This window comes from Tuber melanosporum (assembly GCF_000151645.1).
Source record: "Tuber melanosporum whole genome shotgun sequence assembly, scaffold_78, strain Mel28".
Classification (NCBI taxonomy): Eukaryota; Fungi; Ascomycota; class Pezizomycetes; order Pezizales; family Tuberaceae; genus Tuber; species Tuber melanosporum.
The window spans coordinates 145,509-167,530 of record NW_003299126.1 but is presented as its reverse complement, the minus strand read 5'-3'; the positions used below and the strand labels follow the sequence as shown (position 1 = coordinate 167,530).

At 46.3% G+C, this 22,022-nt stretch overlaps 4 protein-coding genes; 2 read left to right on the top strand and 2 right to left on the bottom strand.

Annotated features, from left to right (window-relative positions):
* Positions 1 to 4,314: 4,314 nt before the first annotated feature.
* GSTUM_00010964001 (uncharacterized protein) lies at positions 4,315 to 7,399 on the bottom strand. XM_002841618.2 has 9 exons: positions 7,286 to 7,399; positions 7,141 to 7,233; positions 6,874 to 6,930; positions 6,706 to 6,791; positions 6,506 to 6,626; positions 6,326 to 6,439; positions 6,024 to 6,269; positions 5,216 to 5,965; positions 4,315 to 5,158 (listed from the first exon to the last, which is right to left on the bottom strand). Exons 3-9 carry the CDS (start codon positions 6,911 to 6,913, stop codon positions 4,830 to 4,832), a joined length of 1,686 nt encoding a protein of 561 aa, XP_002841664.1. The 5' UTR covers positions 6,914 to 6,930; positions 7,141 to 7,233; positions 7,286 to 7,399; the 3' UTR covers positions 4,315 to 4,829.
* Positions 7,400 to 9,263: 1,864 nt separating this feature from the next.
* On the top strand, positions 9,264 to 11,759 carry GSTUM_00010963001 (uncharacterized protein). XM_002841617.2 has 7 exons: positions 9,264 to 9,398; positions 9,683 to 9,859; positions 9,927 to 10,580; positions 10,637 to 10,709; positions 10,767 to 10,874; positions 10,925 to 11,022; positions 11,077 to 11,759. Exons 1-7 carry the CDS (start codon positions 9,393 to 9,395, stop codon positions 11,485 to 11,487), a joined length of 1,527 nt encoding a protein of 508 aa, XP_002841663.1. The 5' UTR covers positions 9,264 to 9,392; the 3' UTR covers positions 11,488 to 11,759.
* A 1,578-nt stretch (positions 11,760 to 13,337) lies between these two features.
* On the bottom strand, positions 13,338 to 16,049 carry GSTUM_00010962001 (uncharacterized protein). XM_002841616.2 has 6 exons: positions 15,334 to 16,049; positions 15,147 to 15,275; positions 14,670 to 15,094; positions 14,243 to 14,567; positions 14,007 to 14,163; positions 13,338 to 13,944 (listed from the first exon to the last, which is right to left on the bottom strand). Exons 1-6 carry the CDS (start codon positions 15,905 to 15,907, stop codon positions 13,809 to 13,811), a joined length of 1,746 nt encoding a protein of 581 aa, XP_002841662.1. The 5' UTR covers positions 15,908 to 16,049; the 3' UTR covers positions 13,338 to 13,808.
* An 889-nt stretch (positions 16,050 to 16,938) lies between these two features.
* On the top strand, positions 16,939 to 20,524 carry GSTUM_00010961001 (uncharacterized protein; the record flags this gene model as incomplete). Its single annotated transcript, XM_002841615.1, has 9 exons — positions 16,939 to 17,881; positions 17,947 to 18,279; positions 18,332 to 18,758; positions 18,821 to 19,214; positions 19,274 to 19,372; positions 19,460 to 19,636; positions 19,700 to 19,995; positions 20,061 to 20,378; positions 20,443 to 20,524. 9 exons carry the CDS (start codon positions 16,939 to 16,941, stop codon positions 20,522 to 20,524), a joined length of 3,069 nt encoding a protein of 1,022 aa, XP_002841661.1.
* Between the last annotated feature and the right edge of the window lie 1,498 nt (positions 20,525 to 22,022).

Below are 22,022 nucleotides of genomic sequence, written 5' to 3'. Positions count from 1 at the left end.
ATATGTTTTCCTATAACTGGATGCAATGTGCAGTTATCCCAAGCTATATCTGCCTCGACCAATAACACTAGTCTCGGCGTTCTTCTGTTGTTCCATGGGCGCCATATTTCTCATCTGTTTCTCCGCCCACTCCGCCCGATTCTTCCAGATTTTGGTCTCCTCCTGGGCCTCACGCAACATCTGGTTTAGGGTACCCGCGCCCGCCCTGTGTTGTAGGATGTCTAGTTCCTTCCGGGCGGCATTGACTTCCTCAGTCTTAACCTCTACGAGTCTTTGCAGTCGCCTGATCTCGGCGTAAAGTGTGGAATTGTTCCGTGGTGCCTTCTTCCCTGGGGAGGGAGAATCTGCACTTCTCCAGATGCTTCGGTCCTCGATGTCACTTTCGGTAGACGCTCGAGGTCGCCGATTGGGCGTGGCGGGTTGCAATGGAGCATTTTGGATCCGGACGGGGGATTCGGGGGGTGCGGGAGACCGTGGCACGGTGGCACGGGGTGGTAAATGCTGCGCAGGGGTCTTCGAAGTAAGTTTGACATCAACCTTCGAGTTTGGTCGTGTCAGAGTCAGAGTAGGGCTAACAGGGGGATGTTCGATCAAGGGTTTGTCTTCAAAGATCGAAAAGGCTGGCACTACCTTAGGCTTCGTCTTATTCTTGATATTCAAAGGCTTAGGAGTTGTGTCATCTAGACTGAACTCCGAAGGGTCGAACAACTGGCTAGTCTTGGGCGTGAAAGACAATTCTGGAATTTCAGCACCCAACTTAGGAGCACTCGATCTCGGTTCTGACGGTTTCCGCTCCTCCTTCGCTGGATTTACCGGCCTTAGTTCCTCGGGGGACTCCAACGAGGTCTCCCCGACCACTGGTTCGCCCGAAAAGAATGCTAGTCGGAACCTGGTGGCAGCTTGTGCCGCAATCTCAAGCCCAGGAGAGGAAGCTCTCGAGCTTTCGTGTGAAGCATGGTGGGAGACTACATCCTCATTATCCTCCACTTGTATAGTAGCAGAACTTGATCTTGTAATTGTTGCAGGCATGCTATATCTATGAGTTCCTTTCTTGTTCCTGATTGGTGTATCAGGAGCGATAATTCTCCAATTCGGCGATGATTCCAGCGATTGGGGCGATACTTCAGGCACAGGGCTCATGTTCTTAGGAGCAATGGGAGTGCTGAAAACATCATCTTTTTCCAGAGAACTGTGTTCTGAAAACTGCATCAAATCATCGACAGGTGATTTACTGAGAGGTGGTGCTTGAGGCAGTGCCTGGGTTGGTGTTTGGGAGTTATGTTGGCGCACTGACCCAAACTCAAAGGGTATCCTGCCACGCTTCGGTGCCTTTCCTTTCTTACGTAGGGATGATGTCCCGAACCCACGAAAAGACGGTATGCTCGAATTTCTCTCCTGAGTTTTGGAACGGGTGTCTGCAGCAATCTGCGAGGCGGTCTCTGCAACGACCTCTGGCCTAGTCGCTGAAAGATCGTACGACTTAGCGGTGATACCCAAAGCATCAATCTTTTTTAATTGATAACAGATATCTTCCCAACTATTGATTAACATCTCACAGACCAAAGCGGCGCGCTTCGTCTTTTCCATCTGTATCTTCGTATAAGCGCTGTTGTGTCTGCCCGTATATTTGCTGAGTTTTGGGGTCGCGGTTGCTGTTGGCACAAGCTTCGGGGGAACAGGTGGTCCGCCTCTATCTTCGGTCTCTGATATAAGGATCTGGTCTGATTTATCACCTAATAGAAGGGGTCCAAATATTATGCTCAAGGCATCCTCCTTCATGGTCGTAAATGTCACATGTGGATCCCTGAGCCTAGGTTCCATATCAAAGTCGGACGCAAGGCTCACAGCACGCAGCAGCCCAAAGACCGCACAGATCAGAGAAATCCGGAAATGAAGATTGGTTGACGCCAAGGCCAATGCAATCATTCGAGGCTTGACCTTGCGTGAAATGTGGTCTCCAAGTGAGGGGTCAGGAAAAACAAAGGAGTGGATATTGTACAATGCCTGGAAAACGGCAGGAGAGCCAAGAAGCCCGCCAGGGAGGCAATAGAGTAGCTTCTTGAGGAGATGAGTGACATCGTGGACATTGTACCGAATATGGCTTGGGAGTTTGGCCAATGATGTGGTTTGAACAACCGGTTCATTGTTATTCTCCTCGAATTGCTTCTGGTAGTAGTCATACAATGCATATGTCGTGGTAGGGTTTCCAGGTACTCTGAACAAACCAGGCGTTTTAAGCCCTGTGATGTTCACACGTTAACCAAGTTTGCAGCTTCACTGGCGGGAAGAGCCTACCATAGTTCAAAATGAAAGCAGCAGCGGCATGCATGCAGGTCGGTATTCGGACATCCCCAGGGGTTAATTCTGGTGGTAGGACAAATGGTGTAACTCCGCCCAATCGAACGAAATCCTCTAAATGCATTCCTTTCAGGGTGTCCCTTTTCCCTCGCCCTATCGCCGCGAGCTCACTGATGCCACTCCCTCTCCTACGGCTAAGGGACAGCTTCATGCTGCCGTGGTGCTTAGAAACATCAACATTGGCAGATGCCCGGCGCATCAATCTATTCCATAACTTGTTTCCGGTCAGCGGGGGAGTGTTAGCCTCCTCAGGAGGGGCTCTATCCTGCGAGGTATTGGAAACAGATACGGCCCTGGGCTCCTCCGCATGGTATTCTGGGAAGGGTTGGATTCCATGTTTTCTGGCCAGTTTATCGAATTGCTTCGTGAAGATATCAGTGCTCCGCTCCGTGACAGTTCCACCGACAGACTCTGCGAACAAACGATGGCCCATTCCACTCCATGCCGAGCTGACGGTCTGACGTTTTGACATTGTGTTTGCCGAGGGATAGTACGATGAATTGACAGTACTCCTCCCAATTGTTTGCTCTCTATCAACATTCAAGGGGAATAGGCCAATTGCCCTCATTGATCGAGGCTGTGTCCGGACTGAAGTTTTAGGGCCCCTGAGAGACGAATCGCCTCCAAGAAGTTGAGAAGCAATCCCCAGATCAAACGGATCGTCTTGGAGTTCCTTCAAAACACTGGAATTTCGGGAGATTGAAGCAGGAAGGGCATTGCTCCCCGAAACTTCCTTTGACACCGAGGGCTCGTAACCACTGCCTGAGAAGGCAGCGAGCGAGGGACGGGAACGGGAAGACCGGTTCCGTCGAGCGAGCTTTGAGGTGTCTTGCATATTTTAATTTCTTCCTCAAGCGTGATGTAAGGTACCTGTCCAACAACGCTGTTAGCTTGCGCAGCAGGTCTGAGATGAAAAAAAATCATTTCATACTTGGTTTTCCTTGCTAGTGCATGTAACAAAGCCCGTGATTCATAAAGATTATTGGCGTCCGACTCAGAAAGGGTTCAAAGGAAAGTACACGAAAGACAAACGGGCAGACAGGAATTGAGAACAAAAAAAAAAAAAACACCCAAATCTCAGCCACAACAGTGTATTACACGGATGTTTGCTCGAGATGACGGAAAACAGAAGGAGAGAAGGAGGTGAAGTTTTCCACCAGACATCTTGTTGGCAGACACTTAGATTTATTGGAGCCGTGCGTGGGCGCGTGGGAGACGGGAAAGCAACACAGGCCAAAACAAACAAGATGCACGTAGCAACCAAATCTGCGGGGGACTGTGCAGCTCCCATTTGCCCCACCTGGGCTGACCAGGCTGCATTTTCCTACCACAAAAGGCTCCCCAATCAAATGCTGGTATGAGCGTTCAAGAGCATCCTGGCTGTGGGATCCCTGCACTGAAATTATATCCATGTCTGAAACTTTATGATAATACAGTAATATGGGATGTTTGGGAGGTTATGTTCTTGGCAAGAATTCATCTACTCGAGTACTGACGTGTCGACAGATGATAAACAAAAACATTCGAAAGAAAAAGAAAAAAAAGGAAAAAAAAATATTACGGTATCTATCCCTTGCCCGACACTGGCAATGGTCACCCCCATCCATCATAATTTATCAGTCCTTCTGGCCGACACACAACAAAAAAGTTCCAACCTCCCTATGGTGCTGAGCAGTCATCTTCATACCATTCACCATCCCTTTTCATTCCACTCTTTGTACATTTGAGAAGCTTTTCGCACTTCCAGACTAGGAATGGCAGGTGGAAGAATCCTATGAGAGCATGTTTCCCCTCCAGCAACTGTGGAAAAACACGATACAACAAGAATACAAGCGGACGCAGGGTGCCAACACGTACATGAGTGGGGCAAATGAAAGGCATCAGATGAAAAGGTCGCTACAACCCGTGTAATCTCAACACTAAAAACCGGAAAGGCCTAATGACCGCAAAGGGGTAGAGAGGTGTAAAGCGGATAGGTATTAGAGCAAGAAAACTCGAAGGAAAAAGTAACGGGGAAAGGGAAAGGTAAGGTACAAATTACAACTGCCCCGAGTGCTCCTGACCAGAATGAGATAAAGCTACTAAAAACAGATATAGATATAAAAAAAAAATGAATAGCCATTCCCGTTGAAACCCCGTATGCTTGTGAATAAAGTGATGCCTCAAACCCTGAACATGAACAGCAAAGCTCGAGGTCTTTTTTTTTTTTTTTTTTGTTTTTGAGTGTGGCAATTTAGCACCCATCTTGTGAATCTCCAACGCTCGACCGGAAAACACCATATTGCAAAAATCAAGAAAACTCGTGACCCATAAACCTGCTCAACACGACTTAGTGATACAGACGTATTGACACCTGTAGAATAAGCGCGCAGACGCAAAGAGAATCGATGTCAATATCCCAACGAACGCCCATCAAAAATCCAGTCAAACGATGAACCCAGTAACACTGAGGTTCGCCCGGTATCCTCCATTTACTGAGCCTTCCCGAAAGTACCACTCCCCCCACTCAATAAATCCGCAGAACGCCGGGCCAACGCAACAACCTCCCCTTCTCCATCATCCCCTTCGTCATCAGAGTCGATATTCTTATCCGCGATATTTCTAATCATTGTGACGATCTCGGTGGATTGGCCGATAAGATTCTTTAACCGGGTATCATCGGCTTCCAAGAGTTGGAGTAAAGTCCAAATAGCGATGTGTTGGAAAGTTGGGTCTCCACTGGCAAGGAATCTCTTCAAGTAGCCATGAATACCACCTTCTGGCTCCAGCCAATCCTGTACAAACATCGAATAATCGCCAACTAGAGAAGTATGTCAGCAATGTCAAGGCAGGATTTCTAAGCGAATGCTCGCATTACCTTTCGAGGAGAGATTTCCTAATGCGGCCGCACTATTTCCTTGAACCTCAATGCTTTCTGATGCTGTAAGGGGGATTAGTACATCGAATACTCCCAGGTTCAGCAGATGGGACTTGAGGTCGTCGCTCAAGGCCAACACGGCGATCGCCGCTGTCATTTCTGATTGGACGCTCAGGGGAACACCAAGAACCAATTGTTTGCATTTTTGTACCGCCCCCGCTTCCAACACCAACTCCTTGTTTTTGTCAGAACTAGCAGCCAAATTTCGCAAAGTCGATATCGCATGACATTGGATCTCCTCATTTTCCGTTGACCCAAGTAAATCCACCAACGGCCTTAGGAATCCTGCCTCGATAATTGGGGATTCATTGAGCGGATGTATCGATATATTCCGGATGCAGGCAACGGCGGAGAGGATGAGGGGAAGAAACGAGGACTGGAGGAGACGGAGAAGGGGCAGAAGGCCCTTGGCACGGACGATGTCAAGCTGATATTTTTCGTCGGACGCTAGATTACGGAGTGCCAATGCAGCCTGACACTGCACTTTTGGGCTCGACGAATCCATGAGGTGAACCAGGGAGAAGACTAGTTTAGGTTCATTTGATGCCAATTTTTTCCGATTAGCCTGGTCGACGGCAATATTACTGAGAGCTGTTGTGCAGTAGTACTGAACATCCACATCCCCCGAAGACAGCAAGGATACCAGGACGGGAATAGCACCCGCGTTGACCAGCTGCTGTCGATTATCGTCTAGATTGTTCTTAGCAAGGACGATCCCACCGCAGATTGGAATGTCAGACCAGCATACCTGAATGTGTCATGTTTAACAAAGCCCCCGTTGCATTCCGTTGAACCCGCATATCCTTGGATTTAGCAAGTCTTGTCAATGGTCCCAGAGCACCTGACGTAGCAATTTTGGCTTTGTTATCCTCATGAGTGGCGAGATTCGTGATGCATCCCACCGCATTACACTGAACCTCGACGTTCGGCGACATCATTTGTCGTATCAACGGCGCAAGACCGCCGAGTAGGACTATTGCAACCTTGTTTTCAGCTACATCAGGGTTAGTACTCCGTAATAGATCAAAGCTGTGGCTAAAGGACACGGACTGTTGACGGCGAGGTTTCCTAGGGCAGCGCTAGCTGCACGTTGTACCTCGATATCTGAACTCTGAAGAAGGAAAAGTATTGGCTCAAGTGTATCACGGTCCACCTCCCGAACGTCTAACACGGGCCTAATTAGCAATCTGAACGAATAGGCAAGCCCGCACGTGGATACAAGGCTTCTACCTCTCTCTGTGATTTCCGCAAACGTTAAACTAGCGCTACGTTGAAGATCGACATTATCCGAATACACGAGCGTGCTCAATGCCTGAAGGGGTTCCCCGGTGAAAAAGTCAACCTCGGAACGCTAAAACCAACGTTAGCATCTACTCGTACCAAGAAAGAGGGTCAAGTATAGGTAGATGCAAGGGGTCGAGAAAGTTTACATTTTCGAGGTATTGCAGGAGATCCGAGACTGCCTCTCTCTCGCTCTCCTGAAGCACTGGCTCATATAGACCGTCCCGAGTGCGGCCTATGTCACGTCAGAACATCAAAAAACACGCACTCGCATACTCATACAAAATCAGCGTCGGAAATATATCTGGGGAGAATACCTCTGCAGCAGGTGGAGCATGAGGAGCCGCAGTTCCCCATGGCGAGGCTATGCGTAACTTGACGATGAAGTTAGTGTTTTCTTTTAGATGGAATGAGTACACGTTCTAAAGAGAAGGAAGGAGGGAGGCCGAAGAGTACAGTACACACAGGACGACAGAATGTGTCGCTGCTGACGGAAGGAATCGGAAACGGTGATTCTGTGAGCGGAGAGCAACGGACGGAGGAGGATTCTAAGAGCTGGCTGAGACGGGGAGGGGGGGTGTTACGGAGGGGAGAACAGCTCCTTTCGTTTGGTGGTTGGCGAGAAGGGGACGAGAGAAAGCCGTCGCACGTAGCAACCGAGCAGCCGCGCGCCACGTCTAGTTGGTCAGACAACAATAGCAATGTGTGCGATAAGGGGGGGACAAAGACTTTATGGAACAGAGGGCAAGGCTTTCGTTGTGGTACGGTGGGATTAGGTCTGGAGAATTACAGTATGAGACGACGATAAAAAAAAAAAATTTCTCGAGGAGGAGAGAGAGGACTTGTTCCCCTGACGCTCGGGGTTGATCCGTTGCGAGACCTCCAAGTGCCTACCACACTTTGGGCTGTGCAGAACGTGGCGCGACTCGGAGGGCATTTCTGTGATTGGGAATGGAGTGCCAAGTGCCCAGATTGCTAAGCGGGTCACCGCACTCGGTAGTTTTATACTGTACTTGTATGGTGCGAATACCGTACCAGTTCTCGAGCAGTCTGCCCGACATCTGGGCATGCGGGCGGAGGAGGGAAAGGCACCACAAGCAGGCTTCCAACTTTCCCACGGGTGGGATGGTGGAGGGGCCATCCTTTACCCACCCACCAAAACCTGGCTCTGCGCTACCCGCCCCAAGTGACCTCATTCTATTTATCCGTTCCTCCTCGGATTTAGGGTAAATAACAGAAGAAGCCCAACGTACTCGCTAAGAACCAGAATAATTGAACCCTATGTAGAGTAGACTACAGTAGTCTATGCTACATATCATATCAAAATAGGACGCTGGAGCTGCCTCTCCCAGCGTCATATCATACCAGCACTGTATACGTACGGTACAAATATAGTATGATACCTCACTTGTACCTTCCGTATTAACCATCTCCGTCAGGTCGCTAATCTCGTGAGTCAGAAGGATCAGAGCTTTCATGGCACGGTACCGATAGCCCGAGTCCGCTGCCTTGTGTTTGGATCTCATTAACTGGGGTTCACAATTAGATTAACCTGCCAAGCCAAACCTCTCCTGGACAATTGCCGCGATTTACAAGTACAGGGATGCTAGCAACCCTACGAATACGGTAGTGAATCGCAAGAGTTATTCAGGGGGTCTGTACGAGTACTCGTACAAGTTACTTGTAGTATTTTTATTTTTATTTTTATCTCTATCCATCTCATCGGTGGGCTGAAATTCGTTTTTCTTCTCCCACCTTTATCCGAAGAGGGGAATTCTGGACGTCTTATCGTGAGGTCCAATCATAATACGGTATCATAGTCCCCATGACAATACGCTCCCGACCCAAGAAATCAGAAAAAGGTAACTTTTCAAATATTTTCCGTGAGTGGTGCATAACAAAGCACTTTTGAATATCATATGTCACGACGGCTGTGCTGCGTGAAGGCTGGGCTCTCTCCTCTCTCTCTCTCGCTCACTCTGGGAGTCGTGTTATCGGCCCACACACTCTACACACTCTAGGCATACTATCATATCATACCTGTATCGCTTCGCAGTAAGCGCAGGATAAGTTATGCGCGAGCACTTTTCTGTCAAAGAGGGAAATCATAGTCGCACAGGATACCGACCGGTACACTCATCATCTGCGCAGCCCGCCCTTCCCCCCCTTGGCCGTCACGAGTACTCGCGCCGATGGAGAAGGAATACTCGAGTACTCGTACTCGTACTGTATTATACCATAATGAATATCGGTATGCGGCAACAGGGCTCTGCGGTGACCGAGCAGCAAGCGGGCCTGACGTTAGACTATCAGACAGGCTATCCTAGCCACGAACGCATATAGTAAGCTTGGTATAACCGCAGCACACCCTCACCAACAACTATGATAGCAACGCTCCATCGTTTAACATACGGCATATCACATACTACGGCACTGTACCGGTATTGCACCATCTCCTCCTACCATTTAAATCGGCTGTGTCCTTTTACCCCTTTAACTCGTAGTATTAACTAGACGATAATTTAACTCTATCATACCCAACCATGTGAGGCTGACGGCACACTGTATTCGACTTAGTAATGCCTGCGAGGAATCGGCGTACTAAAATTTTCAGGCAAACAGGCTTCGAGTCACCGGGAGGAGGCACCCCCCATTATTTTATATTGCGCCCATACCCCGCCATGATCTGAAAACTTCATCACCCACCATCACCACATTTCCTTGTTTTCACCGTTCACGTTCGCATCCAAACCCTTTGAGACATTGCTCTAGCCTTTGGACTACACCGCCTTTACCTCCCGCCCTCAATCAAGTAGTTATTACGCAGTGCGAAATCATGGGTGTAAGTCGCCTTTCTAGCCTTTCTCTGACAGTACCCGTGCGCCCGAGTTGAAGCCGGACACCCAAGGTGGCGGTCCCCACACGAGGTGTCCCCCCCTTCCACTCGGCCGCGTGAGTACATAAAAACTGGCCCGCCATCCCTTCCTTCCCTCGTTCCAACATTTCCACAAAAGCACCCCACTATTGGCCAATACAGACCCTCTCGCCCACCAGGCCTTCCATTAGCCCAATTTCTTCTTTACTACAAGAGTCATGGCTTACAATTACGATTATGATTACACCCAGCTCGCAAGCAAAATGGCAGCTGCCCAAACACAGGGTGCCCCACCTCCTGGTGGTGCCCCTCCATACCAACAACCATATGGCCAACCGGCACAGCAACCGGGGCAATACCCCGGATATCCCCCGGCCGGTGCTTCCCCCCAAGGCCCGGCTTATGCTCAACAGCAATATCAACCTTATGTAACTTCATCCTCTTGTATCTACTTCTCCCTCATTCTCCTACTTACTACTTATCCCGCTTCGGCAGCAAGGATATCCACCCCAAGGTCAACCTCCGCATGGACAACCTCCCTATGGTCAGGCTCCTTATGCCGGTGCTCCTCCATATGGACAAAGTCCAGCACCAGGTTACGGAGCTCCACCTTCAGGCCCTCCTCCAGATGCCAATATTCTTTTGAGCATTCTCAGGGAAGCAGTAAAGGAAAAAGGTATCGAGAACATGTACCCGGAAAACAGGCTTGTCGGCATTGCAAATGACATGGCCAAGAAGGACCCCGTCAATGCCTTATGTAATCATTGGAAATTGCCGAAGGAGATTGGGTTCGACTTTGTCAAGCTTGCCTTGTTCGACGTCGTCTTTCTGTTGGATGACAGCGGTTCTATGCGCTTTGGTGAGGGCCTCATTGACGAATTAAAGTTTATTCTCTCCAACGTTGCTTTTGCTACTGGGCTCTTCGACCAGGATGGATTTTCCGTACGATTTATGAACTCCAACGTACAAGGGGACAATATCAGGACCGAACAACAGGCGGCCGCTCTTGTTGACCAAGTGAGATTTGAGGATGTAACACCCTTAGCTACCTCGTTGAAGAACAAGATCCTGGATCAATTCATCTACGGGCAAGAACAACGGAATAGTCTAAAAAAACCTGTCCTCGTTATCATTATCACCGATGGCAGGGTAAATACCCTCACCTAAGAACTGATTGAATAAAATCACAACTGACATTGTGGTAGCCCACCGATAATGTCCACGGAGAATTTCAACAATACATCCAGTCGGTTTCTTCTCATTTCCGCGGGAAAGGGGGTGAGAAGATCCTCGTCCTCGTATCTTTGGGTTAGCTAACAACCATCTCTTCTCAAGTTGTATCGTTCCAGATTGCCCAAGTTGGGAACGACAAAGGAGCCCAACAGTTCCTCTCAGAATTAGATAACGATAAGGCTATTGGAGGGCTCATCGATTGCACATCCAGTCAGTAAATCAAATGTGACTCCTCAGCATACAACTGCTAATGGTGATAGATTTCGAGCTTGAATCTATGGAATTCAGGAAGAAAGGTGTCGAGTTGACAAAACACCTCTGGTACACTAAGTTGCTCCTTGGGAGTATCGATCGCAGTGTACGCACCTTACTATTGGAAGAAGAAAAGGCATCATATTAACCTATAAATTAGTATGACAGCAAAGACGAAGATAAGAAAGCAGCCAACCCCCCAGGAGCCCCTGGATCGGCGGGTTATCCGGCTCCCGGAGGTGCCCAGCCATACGGCCAACCTCCAGGAGCATATGGCCAACCTCCAGCAGGAAAGCCGGGACAGTATCCACCACAACAGCCCTATGGTGCTCCTGCTGCACAGCAGTACGGAGGAGGCTATCAGCACCCACAAGGACCGCAACCTGGTTATGGAGCACCTCATGGTGCTTCACCCCCAGCACCTGCATATGGTCAGGCACCATATGGTCAACAGCCCGGCTATCCACCCCAGGGCCAACAAGGATATCCACCTCAGGGCGGATACGGAGGGCCAGCGCCGCCATCGCAATACAACCCGAACGCCGCATACGGAGTCCCTCACAAGAAATAAGAGAATGCGCTTTCCCCTCACACTCGGCAGTTTTTTTGTGGAGCATTTTATTTATTTATTTTTTTCCCTCTTATTCGCGGTTTTAAGTTTTCAGTTCTCGGTTTGAAAAATTTCGGTTTGAGCATTATAAAAGCTAAGGTATTGTGCCACAGGCGCTTTGGGGAGGAGATGCGTTATTTCGTTAGTCTAGTACTTGCTGTGTTTAGCCATCAGATATGTTTACTTAGGGCCTCCAAATTACTAGGATTTCTTTCACTCTCTCCCACAGAAAATGCAACCTTTTGAATCCCATTGCGCGTCGTCAGGAACTCCTATTGCTAAAATAAAAACCTGTTTATTATCCTGCACCTTCTCTTTATCAAACAGGTTTTTTTCGCTTCAACCGGGTTGGCTGGTCCGGGCGGATAGAATTTGAAAATCGTCGAATTTGTGGTGCACGTTTGGAGTACCCGAACTACAGTACTAGTACTGTACACACAGTGCTGCACTTAGTTAGAGTGCCGCACCCCCCGATCTCGGTCGCAAGGCTGCATTGCATTGCATATCACACGCTCTCTTGGACCCAACCCCACGCATAACACATACCGGTGTGGGAGGTTTTGTTGTTTAATCCCTTAGTTGGATGGTGCGTTGACCAAGCATGCACCTTGTGGCTACAATTGCTCTGAGACCTGACCAATAAATCGATGGATAGAGGAATAGAAATTGACTTGGAATCCAATCGTAGTAAATAGACCAACACAGATGAAGCAGAGAGGTTGAAGCTGAACCTGATTTAGATAGGCACACACCGCTATCTAAGTGGTTGTTGTTGAGTGGTGATTGAGCTGTCTAACTAAGAAGACCAGCTCCTAGTTTAAATACAGGAAAGTATTCATACCAAGGCATGTACAAAGACAGGAAACTCCATGGGGTAAAACCTCACAGTTCTCAGACAATACCCTATCAACTTAATCTCCACTCCACACCGGTACCGTACAGTACGAAGCTGGTAACAAAAATCACCGGTAGGGGTGCATTTCACACCCGACATACCGGTAGCCATGTTGGCGGGGTCGTGACGCCACCTCTATTCCATCGATAGAAACCAAACTTTACCGCATACCCAAGAGGGCTCCCCGGGTCTTCTCTTCCAGCTCATAACAAATAAATATCTCATTTTCCGGGATGCCCACTTACCAAAGAGCAAAAGTGACATTGGGTCTTGGCGCTCTTTGTATGGGAAACTGCGGTTTCCTGGCCATTTTTCGAATGATCTTAGCTGCCAAAACATCAATTTGTCTTTGCTGAGCCCGAGTTTTTGTGCACGAAAAAGTCAGCATAGTTCCGAAAGCCGCGGTAGCATCCTTCGCACTCCTCCCTTGGGCACCATAACGGAAGGAAATTCGACTAACCTATTATACCTGAAGTGGGCCACTTTTGGTGTGGTACTTGTATAATACGCTTACACTACCGGTTGATTTTTGTTACCAGCTATGTACGGTACGTCTGCATACGCCATTGGAGGATGAGCGGACCACTAAGCGAGTGGTTGGATGGGGGGAATGATATAGTTTCGAGTGATGGTGGGTGATTTGGGAGAAGGGGGAAGTGCAATGTTCTGGCGGTTCCTGGCGTTCTATCATGCGGCGATGAGTGAGTGAGTGAGTGGCGGGGCAAGGTGGAGTGGAGGGTGGTTGGTGGCAGCGGTGATGGGTGCTGTTGGGATTAGATTCCGGTAGACTATGGTACTCGCGTACCGTAATCAGTGTGTTGGATGGGGAGGTACGGATGGTAATCAGAGCACTGCGCAGGTAACTGTGCGGTACTGTACACCGCATATAACTTTAACGATTGTAAGTCCTCGCTCGCCGTTTGAAACTTTATACCACATTATTATCCAAATAGACAATCTGTAAAGTGCTGTGCTCGCAAATATATGGGACAGGTAGTGCTAGAGGACATGATTCATAACCGAAATTTTCTCAAAAGAAAGAGAAAAACACAAAAAGTAAAAGAGAGACGAAACCAAGAGAATAATAGTTCTTGCCCTTCCTACCAATTGTTTTTTTTTTTTTGAAAAATTCACAAAACTCAACGTAAGCTTAGGGGAAAAGAAAGAAATATCATAATAGAAAAAAAAAGGAAGTTGAACGAGAAAGAACGAAAAATCTGGCCATTCATAATGGAACACCAGAAATCTCCCCCATTTCATGCGTTCTGTTGCTTGTAACTACCGTGAGGTGGTGTTTAGGTTAAGGAATAGGTGAATTGAGGAGTGGCATCAAGGGCCAGATCGTTTTTTTTTTGTGATGAAGAAACCAAGCCCTTGTGGGAGGTTATCATGATCCTTTTGATTTCCCCTGTTCATCTCGCTCTAGCGGGGTGTTTGTATCGTAGCCTAGGGACTTTACTATTCCGAGACCTTTTGTTCGGCCTTCCCTGAATAGGAGCTTGTCGCCGGCGCAGAGGAATTCCCTGCGGAGTGGATGAGAACGGAGGGTTTAAAAAGTGAATGAGAGCAATCATAAAGGGCTTACGGTCTCTGGCAGAATTCAAAAGCAACGGTAGCTCTATCACCAGTCCTCATGAGGTCTTTATTGATGTCGATAATTCGGCAAGTTTGACTGACAGGGCCGACATGCAACATGGCCTGATATTTCGGCTTTATGGTGGTTGCGTGGGATAGGATGAGGACTAAGGAATAATGCCAGAATATTAGATATCGTAGGTGCCAATGTGGGATGTGAGATGTAAAGTTATATCTAGTCCTGACCTTCCGCAACAAATCTTTGGTGCGCCTTTGGGGGGCTATCACTTCTTGGGAGAACAACCATCCCCTTTCTCACTTCTCTTCGTCGTACTTTTTTTAAGGCGAACGAAGCACTTTGACCAGCGGAGCAGACCGGGACTGCTATACGTTTCCGCTCAATAGACCTAATGGAGGTAGTGATAAAGTTCCCCAAACTGTCTGGGCCAATGAGTATCGGGTCACCGGCATGGATCACGCCGCTTTTAACGACTCCGGACACCACAGTACCAACGAATGGCACCGAAAAGCAGTCGTTAACATGGAACTCGAAGGAAGTATTGGTATCAAACTTTCCATGGAACGGCAAGATGTTCAGGAATGTGCGAATGTAATCTAAGCCTTCGCCGGTAACGTTTGAAACCTGGAAAACTGGACAGATCCTCTCACTGACAAATTGTTTCGCGGTGTTGACAACATCTGTTTTATCCTTGACGAAAATCGGTATTTTCCTTGCCCCAGGAGATTTCAGAATTTTGGTTATCTGGTCAATGGTTTGCTTGAGAATTTGTGGCGGGCAAATGTCGATTTTTGTTATCACAACCAGAACCGGAACATTCAACGCCAGCGCAATACCCAAATGCTCACGAGACATCCCAATCAGACCGTTATTCGCAGCCACCATCAGCATCACGTAATCCGGGGAAGTGCCCAAAAGGCCAAAGACGGTGGTACGGAGATATCTTTCATGACCGGCAAGATCGGTGAATGAGATAACTTTTGCAGAGCGATTCCCAATCTCCTCCCATTTGAGTTTCCGGCCGGGGTCGTTGCTCCCCACAATTTTGGACTCAGCGTCATACCCAAGGATTTCCATCCCTATGAAATTATGAGAAAGGAAATTTCGATGCAGAAAACAAGGGATTTTTACCTACGGAACTAGTTCTTCCTGACTCGATCTCATGCTTATGTCTGAAAAGATTGACACGAGTCTTACCTCGTCCGTCATCAAGTGTATTTTTTGTTAGGACCCCCAGCATAGTTGACTTCCCCGCATCAACTGGGATTTATATGGTCAATAACTTTAGCTCCAATTGAGAGAACTGTGTGATATCTACCATTTCCGACAACAGCCACCCTAATTTCCAACAGGCCTTCAAGTGACTCGGGCCTCTGACGTATTAGCACTGTAGATGTCACACCTTTTCCATCTGTTGGCTCTTCCCCATTCACACCAAGATTGCTTGTTATGAGCACCGTTACCGCCGCTCTAATCTCCGTAGCCGCAGCTTTAACCGCCTCAATTGCCTGCTCATATTCCTCCTTGGTGAACTCCATTGACTCGGCGCTGTTATTATCCACCCCGACCTCGAACAGCGTTTCCCCACGGCCCTCCTTTATTCTCGACAATAGAAGCTCCCGGAGCCGGGGACCATTGTCTTCACGAGGGCCCAAGAGGAGATCCTTGAGAGCTGAGCTCGGCTGTGAGTCATCCGCAAGCCCCAGAGATTCAATGATGTCAAGCTCATCGTGGTCTTCTGCGGCGTCACCAGCATCACCAGCAGTTGTCCCACCCGGCCTCCGAAGCTTCTGCTGCTGCTCGACATATTCTGCAAAGTCGCTTAGTGCAATTTCTCCTGCGCGCCGTCGATCGTGAGCTATCTGTTTATCTGCTCTAGCGGAAGTCGCCATGATAGTGGTGAGATGGGTTTCCAAGCTCTTAATAGGCCGAGGTAGTAATTGAGACGATTAGCAAGGTAGGTTATAAGTCCGCGGTATTCGTAGGATCATTTGCCTGTTATTCTGTAAGAAAAGCAGCGTGGTAAGTAAATAGGGGATTATTTGAATAGGCTTTCCATGGGAGAAACGTACCGTGATCAAGCTTTATAGCCACGAGGAAGGTTTCTCTGAGTCAAGGTCCGCAACTTTTGAGGTGACGCTAACCCCGCCTGAGTCACGGGTTGTCACCGGGGTTGCTTTCTTTTTTTTCCTCTCATCCCAGGTATGATAATTATGATACTTCCATTTTATCAAAAATTACCGTAGAGCTAGAAATGAGCCGGTTTGCTAGTGTAATCCTAGTTTCGTTTATAGTATCCTATTAAATCTTCATGTATTTTTTTTTTTTTTAGTTCCGTCGTTCCAATAATCAAAATAGTGAGATATGAGTGATTATCTATGACGATAAGTGCATGAGGATGATTAGATCATCATGGCACGTGATCTCTAGCTCGCGTTGAAGCGAAACGCGTCTGCTATGTTCTGAGTTTCAAGAAAAATTGACCAGTGCCGCCTCACCCTAGCAATCGCCACTCTTTTCCTTTCTTTGTTAGCGACAAAGAAAAGCGACAAGGGGAAACGACAAACAACAGAACAAACACAGGTGCTATGAAATCATCTATAACTCCGGTACCAAAGCGCCCTTTCGATTCCCCTACTTCAGAGCTGTCGTCCCCTCCAGAGGCTCCGTTACTACTACCTACTCAAAGTACGGAAAACTCGGTAAACACAGACAGCAATGATGGTTCTGGCTCCAAGTTTCGTCGGGAGTTCAAGGATATTGTAGGCGAAAAATTGTCTACAGATGTTTTGGGTCAGTTAGAGGAAGTTTCTGGAGGAGATATTCAGAGAGGTAAGCCAATATTCTCTCCTCAGTTTTTTTCTTCTTCTTTACCTTTTTGTTACTGATTAATGTTAACAAATCATCAATTGTAGCTATCAACATGTATGGGGCCCTTGAGACACTACTGCTAGCTTTCTTTACTGAGATACTTAGGTACTTTGACGGGTCTTGGAAAACAGGAGTTTCCAAGAGGCGGAAAGTATTTCACGATATGTCTATATCGGTAGCAGATACTGGTAGTTCGAAGCTGCCTAAAAATATTCCTTCCAAGATTTTTATTGGGCAGTTTGGTGCAGATGGTTGGGCTACTAAAAGCGGTACAAAGATGCTCTCCTTTGGTGATACCGTGAGAATTGAGCGGCAAAGAATGCGGATGGGAGAAAATGTACCAAGTGCTGGGGGAAAATCTAAAGGAAAGGCGTCCGCTGCAGAGAGTTCACAACAGGTCGGAGCAACAGGTAGCAAGTCTATACCACTGAGACAGCGCAAGACTCAGGATATTATCGTTCGATTTACAAACTCTAGGGGAGAGGAAATAGGCAGGCTCTCCCAAGATACGGCTAGTTTTATGTCAACTTTAATTGATCAGAGAATTGCATTCTTTGAGGGAATCTGCATCCATGCTGCGGAAAAGATCCGGACAAATGATACAATAGATTTGCAGCTTAACTGCTATTTGTTGAAGGAATCGTTTGAGAATAGCAGCTTTCGCCCTGCGGATACGAATCGAGTTGCGGATATTTTTGCTGCTAAAGAAACTCAAGACGAGAGAGTTTTAAGGTTAAGGCAAGTGGCATTGGTGAAGCTTTTTCAAAGGATGAATCTTGAACCCAAATCCACAAACCTGGTTACGCAAAAGCACAAAGCTGCGGGAATTCTCCAAGCTGCGGAAATTGCGGAGCAACACGAAATTACAAATATTAGTACAGCAAATAAAGCTCGTAAAACTGTTACAAGTAGCGCAGTTGATGAGTCTGGCGATGATGAGAACTCGGTTGTCGAAGGAAAGGAGTTGGAAGAAGATCAGCTCAATGCGCTTTATGGTTTGTTGCACCTTCAAATATATTTTCAGCCAAAATTACTAATTGGTTTTGTTTATTCTGTTTAGAGAAAGCGCAATCTTTCAATTCCGATACTCCAGAATCGGAGCCTGCTGACACTTTTGCAATGAGTTTACGTCGGTACCAGAAACAGGCCTTGCACTGGTTTCTGAGCAAAGAGAAAAGTACGGATTATCGCGCAAACGAGTCAATCCATCCTTTGTGGGAGGAATATGAATGGCCGAACACGGAGGAGGATCATAAAAGGGCTATTCGTGACTTGGGTCAAGATAAATTTTACGTTAATCCATATTCTGGAGAACTCTCTCTCAAATTTCCGAAGCAGGAACAGAATTGCTTGGGTGGTATACTCGCTGATGAGATGGGTTTAGGTAAAACGAGTAAGTTATACATACTCATACCAAATGATACGGGATACTAATAGTTATGCAGTCGAGATGTTAAGCTTAATACACACCCATCGTCCTGAGCCTTCGGGCCCTACCCTACCCCCGGCCAATAGTTTCGGCAGACTACAAAGACAGAGCGAAGGAGTAGTGTCAGCGCCGCTTACAACACTCGTTGTTGCCCCAATGAGCCTGCTAGCCCAGTGGGAGTCTGAGGCTGAAGTAGCTTCAAAACCTGGAACTTTAAAGACTTTGGTTTACTATGATTCACAGAAGAAGCAGAATCTCCAAACATTTTGTAATGCTTCAAATGCTGGAAACGTACCAAATCTTATTATAACCAGTTATGGAGTGGTACTTTCAGAGTTTGGCCAAGTGGTCGCTTCTGGCGGAAAGCGTGGAGCACATGGAGGTTTATTTTCTGTAAAATTTCTCCGCATCATACTTGATGAAGCGCATCATATCAAAAACAGGTAAGTATCATATTGCTAGTTTACAGTTTATCAAATAATACAATAATACTGACAATTAAAAGGACAAGTAAATCAGCAAAGGCTTGTTATGAGCTCAGTGCAGATCATCGTTGGGTCCTTACAGGAACGCCTATCGTCAATCGGTTAGAAGATCTTTTCAGTTTGGTAAGGTTTTTACGAGTTGAACCTTGGAGTAATTTTTCCTTCTGGAAAACGTTTATCACAGTACCCTTTGAAGAAAAAGACTTCATAAGAGCTCTTGACGTCGTACAAACAGTCTTAGAGCCGCTAGTTCTACGGAGAACAAAAGAGATGAAAACTCTTAATGGAGAGCCTCTTGTTCCTCTTCCTAAGAAAACAACCGAGATTGTATACATAAAGCTTTCCAAAGCGGAGCTCGATGTCTACAGGCATATTGAGGCTAGGGCAAGGAGCGATCTTGCTCGCAGTATTGAGGTAGGTATGACTTGTGTGTAAATAAAATAAAATAAAGTATATATGCTGACAGGTTATAGATGGGAACGGTTTTGAAGTCGTATACTAACATATTTGCACATGTTCTCCGACTTAGACAAGCTTGTTGTCATCCGATATTGATTAGAAAGAAAGAGATTGTCGATGATGAGATGATAGCTGAGGCTGAATATGATGCTGCTAAGGGGTTCAGTGATGATATGGACTTGAACGCTTTAATAGATCAGTATTCGGTTCAAGAAAATGATGCATTGCCTAATCTTTATGGTGCAAATGCTCTCAAAGAGATTAGAGATAATGTAGAAAACGAATGTCCCATGTGTCTATCGGATCCGATACCAGACCAAACTGTGACAGGCTGTTTACACGCGGCATGCAAAGGCTGTTGGGTTCAATTGATTGAGGTAAGTCTGGAATGGGTTTTGCTGAGTGGTAGGATAAGTATATGATTGCTAACATTTCGGTAGACCGCGAAGGCTAAGCAAGAACTGCCTAAATGCGTAAAGTGTCGTGAGCCAATCAATGAGCGGGATCTTTTTGAAGTTATAAGAAATGAATCTCCGGCCGAGGAAGTTGGTCAGCCTGAAAACTCTCAAGGTCAAGCCGATATAACTCTCCGCCGAATCAATTCTCGCTCGTCTGCAAAGGTCGAAATGCTCATTGAGAAATTGTCGGAGACTGAGAGATCTTGCCCGGAAAGAAAGAGTTGTGTTTTTTCCCAATTCACAACCTTCCTTGATATTATAGAAAAAGAACTGCAGAGGTACAGTAAACGAGGTGATATTGGTGCGAGTGATATACAGTAACAACACTGACGGGAAATCATAGGCGTCGAATCAAATTTCTCCGCTTTGATGGATCGATGTCGCAGCAGAAGCGCGCTGAAGTTGTTAGTACTTTCAAAATGGACCAGGGCCCTAATATTCTCCTTTTGAGCCTTAGGGCTGGTGGAGTAGGGCTCAACTTGACAACGGCAAGTCAAGTTTTCATGATGGACCCTTGGTGGAGCTTTGCCGTTGAAGCCCAAGCGATCGATAGAGTTCACAGAATGGGTCAAACCTCCGAGGTGATGGTGTATAGGTTTGTTGTTGAAGGCACTGTGGAGGAGAGAATAGTGCATACCATTCAAGCAAGGAAGAAGTTTATGTAAGAAACCCTGCTCCAAGTCAAGTTCTCACTTTCTTGCTAATATTTTCTTTGCTTCTGATAGCGCCTCCTCCCTAGGAATGATGAATGATGAAGAAAAGAAGAAAGCAAAAATGGAGGATATCAAGATTCTGCTTGGCAGATAAGTGATTGCGAGAGTGAAAAATAGGGTCTTGATATTTACTGGTTGGTATCATAGAAGGTCTTATAGGGTTCTGGGTTTAATTTCTGCTCTTTTTTTCTTTTCTTTTTCTTTTCTTATGCTAAGTGTAGGGTTGTGCCTGTACTCGAGTACCCAATCCACGCTGGTAATCGGGGCTATAGGCTGTGGACCTAATTGGCAACTCCTTTTTCTTTCGGAAACAGTTTACGACTTTTTACCTCAAAAGCAGTGGTATTCTCAATGGATAAGTGTTAACTCTATAGAATATTTTTAGCATAACACCATTGCTCCCTATCATACTCTGTAGAATAGGATGATTTACATGATGGCAGAATATGACAATTCATTAGCCGGGCTTTATTTCTATCCATAACTAGTGAATATGCAATACCATATTATATTCTCTCTGGGGTCTGGTTGAAACTTGGAACAAACGAGCTTATAAGCGGATGCTCCAGCCATTTCTCAAGCAAGTATGATGTCGTGATTTTGTGATAATATTATAATAGCAAAATACAATTAGGCATATGGTATCTTAGTAAATTTATTGTTTGTGGCGCTCGGGACTTTCACGGGAATATCCTGTATGCTAAAACTAAGCTTAAAATAATTAAGGGTTAGAGTATTATCCAATTACTAAATCATTATTATTCTGATCCTGGGCTAATTTCTGTCTACGAACATTTGGTTACACATTTGGTTACACTAGCTAATATCTCTATTCCTAATTTTTAGTTTAACTCAAAATATGTGGGATGTGCTACACTTGCTGTTCCCGTTGTTCCTGTTGTTGTATTTCTTTGTTTCCCTTTATCTGATGTCTATACAGTACTAGAAACATGCGGGTAGTTAACTGGGAGAAGCTCATCCATATGTTTATAAATAGTTGAACTCTTTACCCTCCGGTCGTTTTCTATCAAATTAGATAAAATTAAATATTTCCAAAGGCCGGGTAGTCTACGCCAATTGAAAGGTGGGATGGGCCGGCCCCAAGTATAGCTAGTATACGCTTGTACCGCTAGTGGGTAGGCCGGTATGGCTTGAGGTATAGTTGATAGCCCGCACTGGCTTATAAACCTTGATCTATATGGACTACCCTGGTGTAGGCGGGGTGGGCAGTCTGGGCTATGAATTCATTTTTACCTTTTTTCCCTACAACTTTCATTCCGAGACTAGGATCCGATTTTTCTATACCAAAAATGTAAACTACCTCTGCACTTAAGTGTACTAGGTATACTGATTAATGTATATTGCCAAAGTTTTATTAAGCACATATGTTAGTAAAAACTGATATTTACCTAAATTTTCATAATATTTAATACAGAAACCTATATTAGAAATATATTGGATAAATGTCAACCTTTTTTATATCTATAGTATCAGAAATTACTTCCAATAACTATTTATATCCTAAGTAGAGAGATTCTACTTTGGTGTAAATCAGTATTCAAAACAAAAATACTAAGATATAAGTACAAGGC

Bases quoted from the DNA above. Each gene is read 5' to 3' on its own strand.
- GSTUM_00010964001 (XM_002841618.2), bottom strand. From the start codon at position 6,913: ATGGGGAACTGCGGCTCCTCATGCTCCACCTGCTGCAGAG. The intron at 6,270-6,325 runs GTCCGTGTCCTT...ACCCTGATGTAG, and splicing joins AGGAAACCTCGCCGTCAACA to CTGAAAACAAGGTTGCAATA. The intron at 5,159-5,215 runs GTAATGCGAGCA...ATACTTCTCTAG, and splicing joins AGGAAATCTCTCCTCGAAAG to TTGGCGATTATTCGATGTTT.
- GSTUM_00010963001 (XM_002841617.2), top strand. The intron at 10,581-10,636 runs GTAAATACCCTC...ACATTGTGGTAG, and splicing joins TCATTATCACCGATGGCAGG to CCCACCGATAATGTCCACGG. The intron at 10,875-10,924 runs GTCAGTAAATCA...TAATGGTGATAG, and splicing joins GCTCATCGATTGCACATCCA to ATTTCGAGCTTGAATCTATG.
- GSTUM_00010962001 (XM_002841616.2), bottom strand. From the start codon at position 15,907: ATGGCGACTTCCGCTAGAGCAGATAAACAGATAGCTCACGATCGACGG. The intron at 14,568-14,669 runs GTCAGTGAGAGG...TTCCATGGAAAG, and splicing joins TCAACACCGCGAAACAATTT to TTTGATACCAATACTTCCTT. The intron at 14,164-14,242 runs GTCAGGACTAGA...ATTATTCCTTAG, and splicing joins CCAAAGATTTGTTGCGGAAG to TCCTCATCCTATCCCACGCA.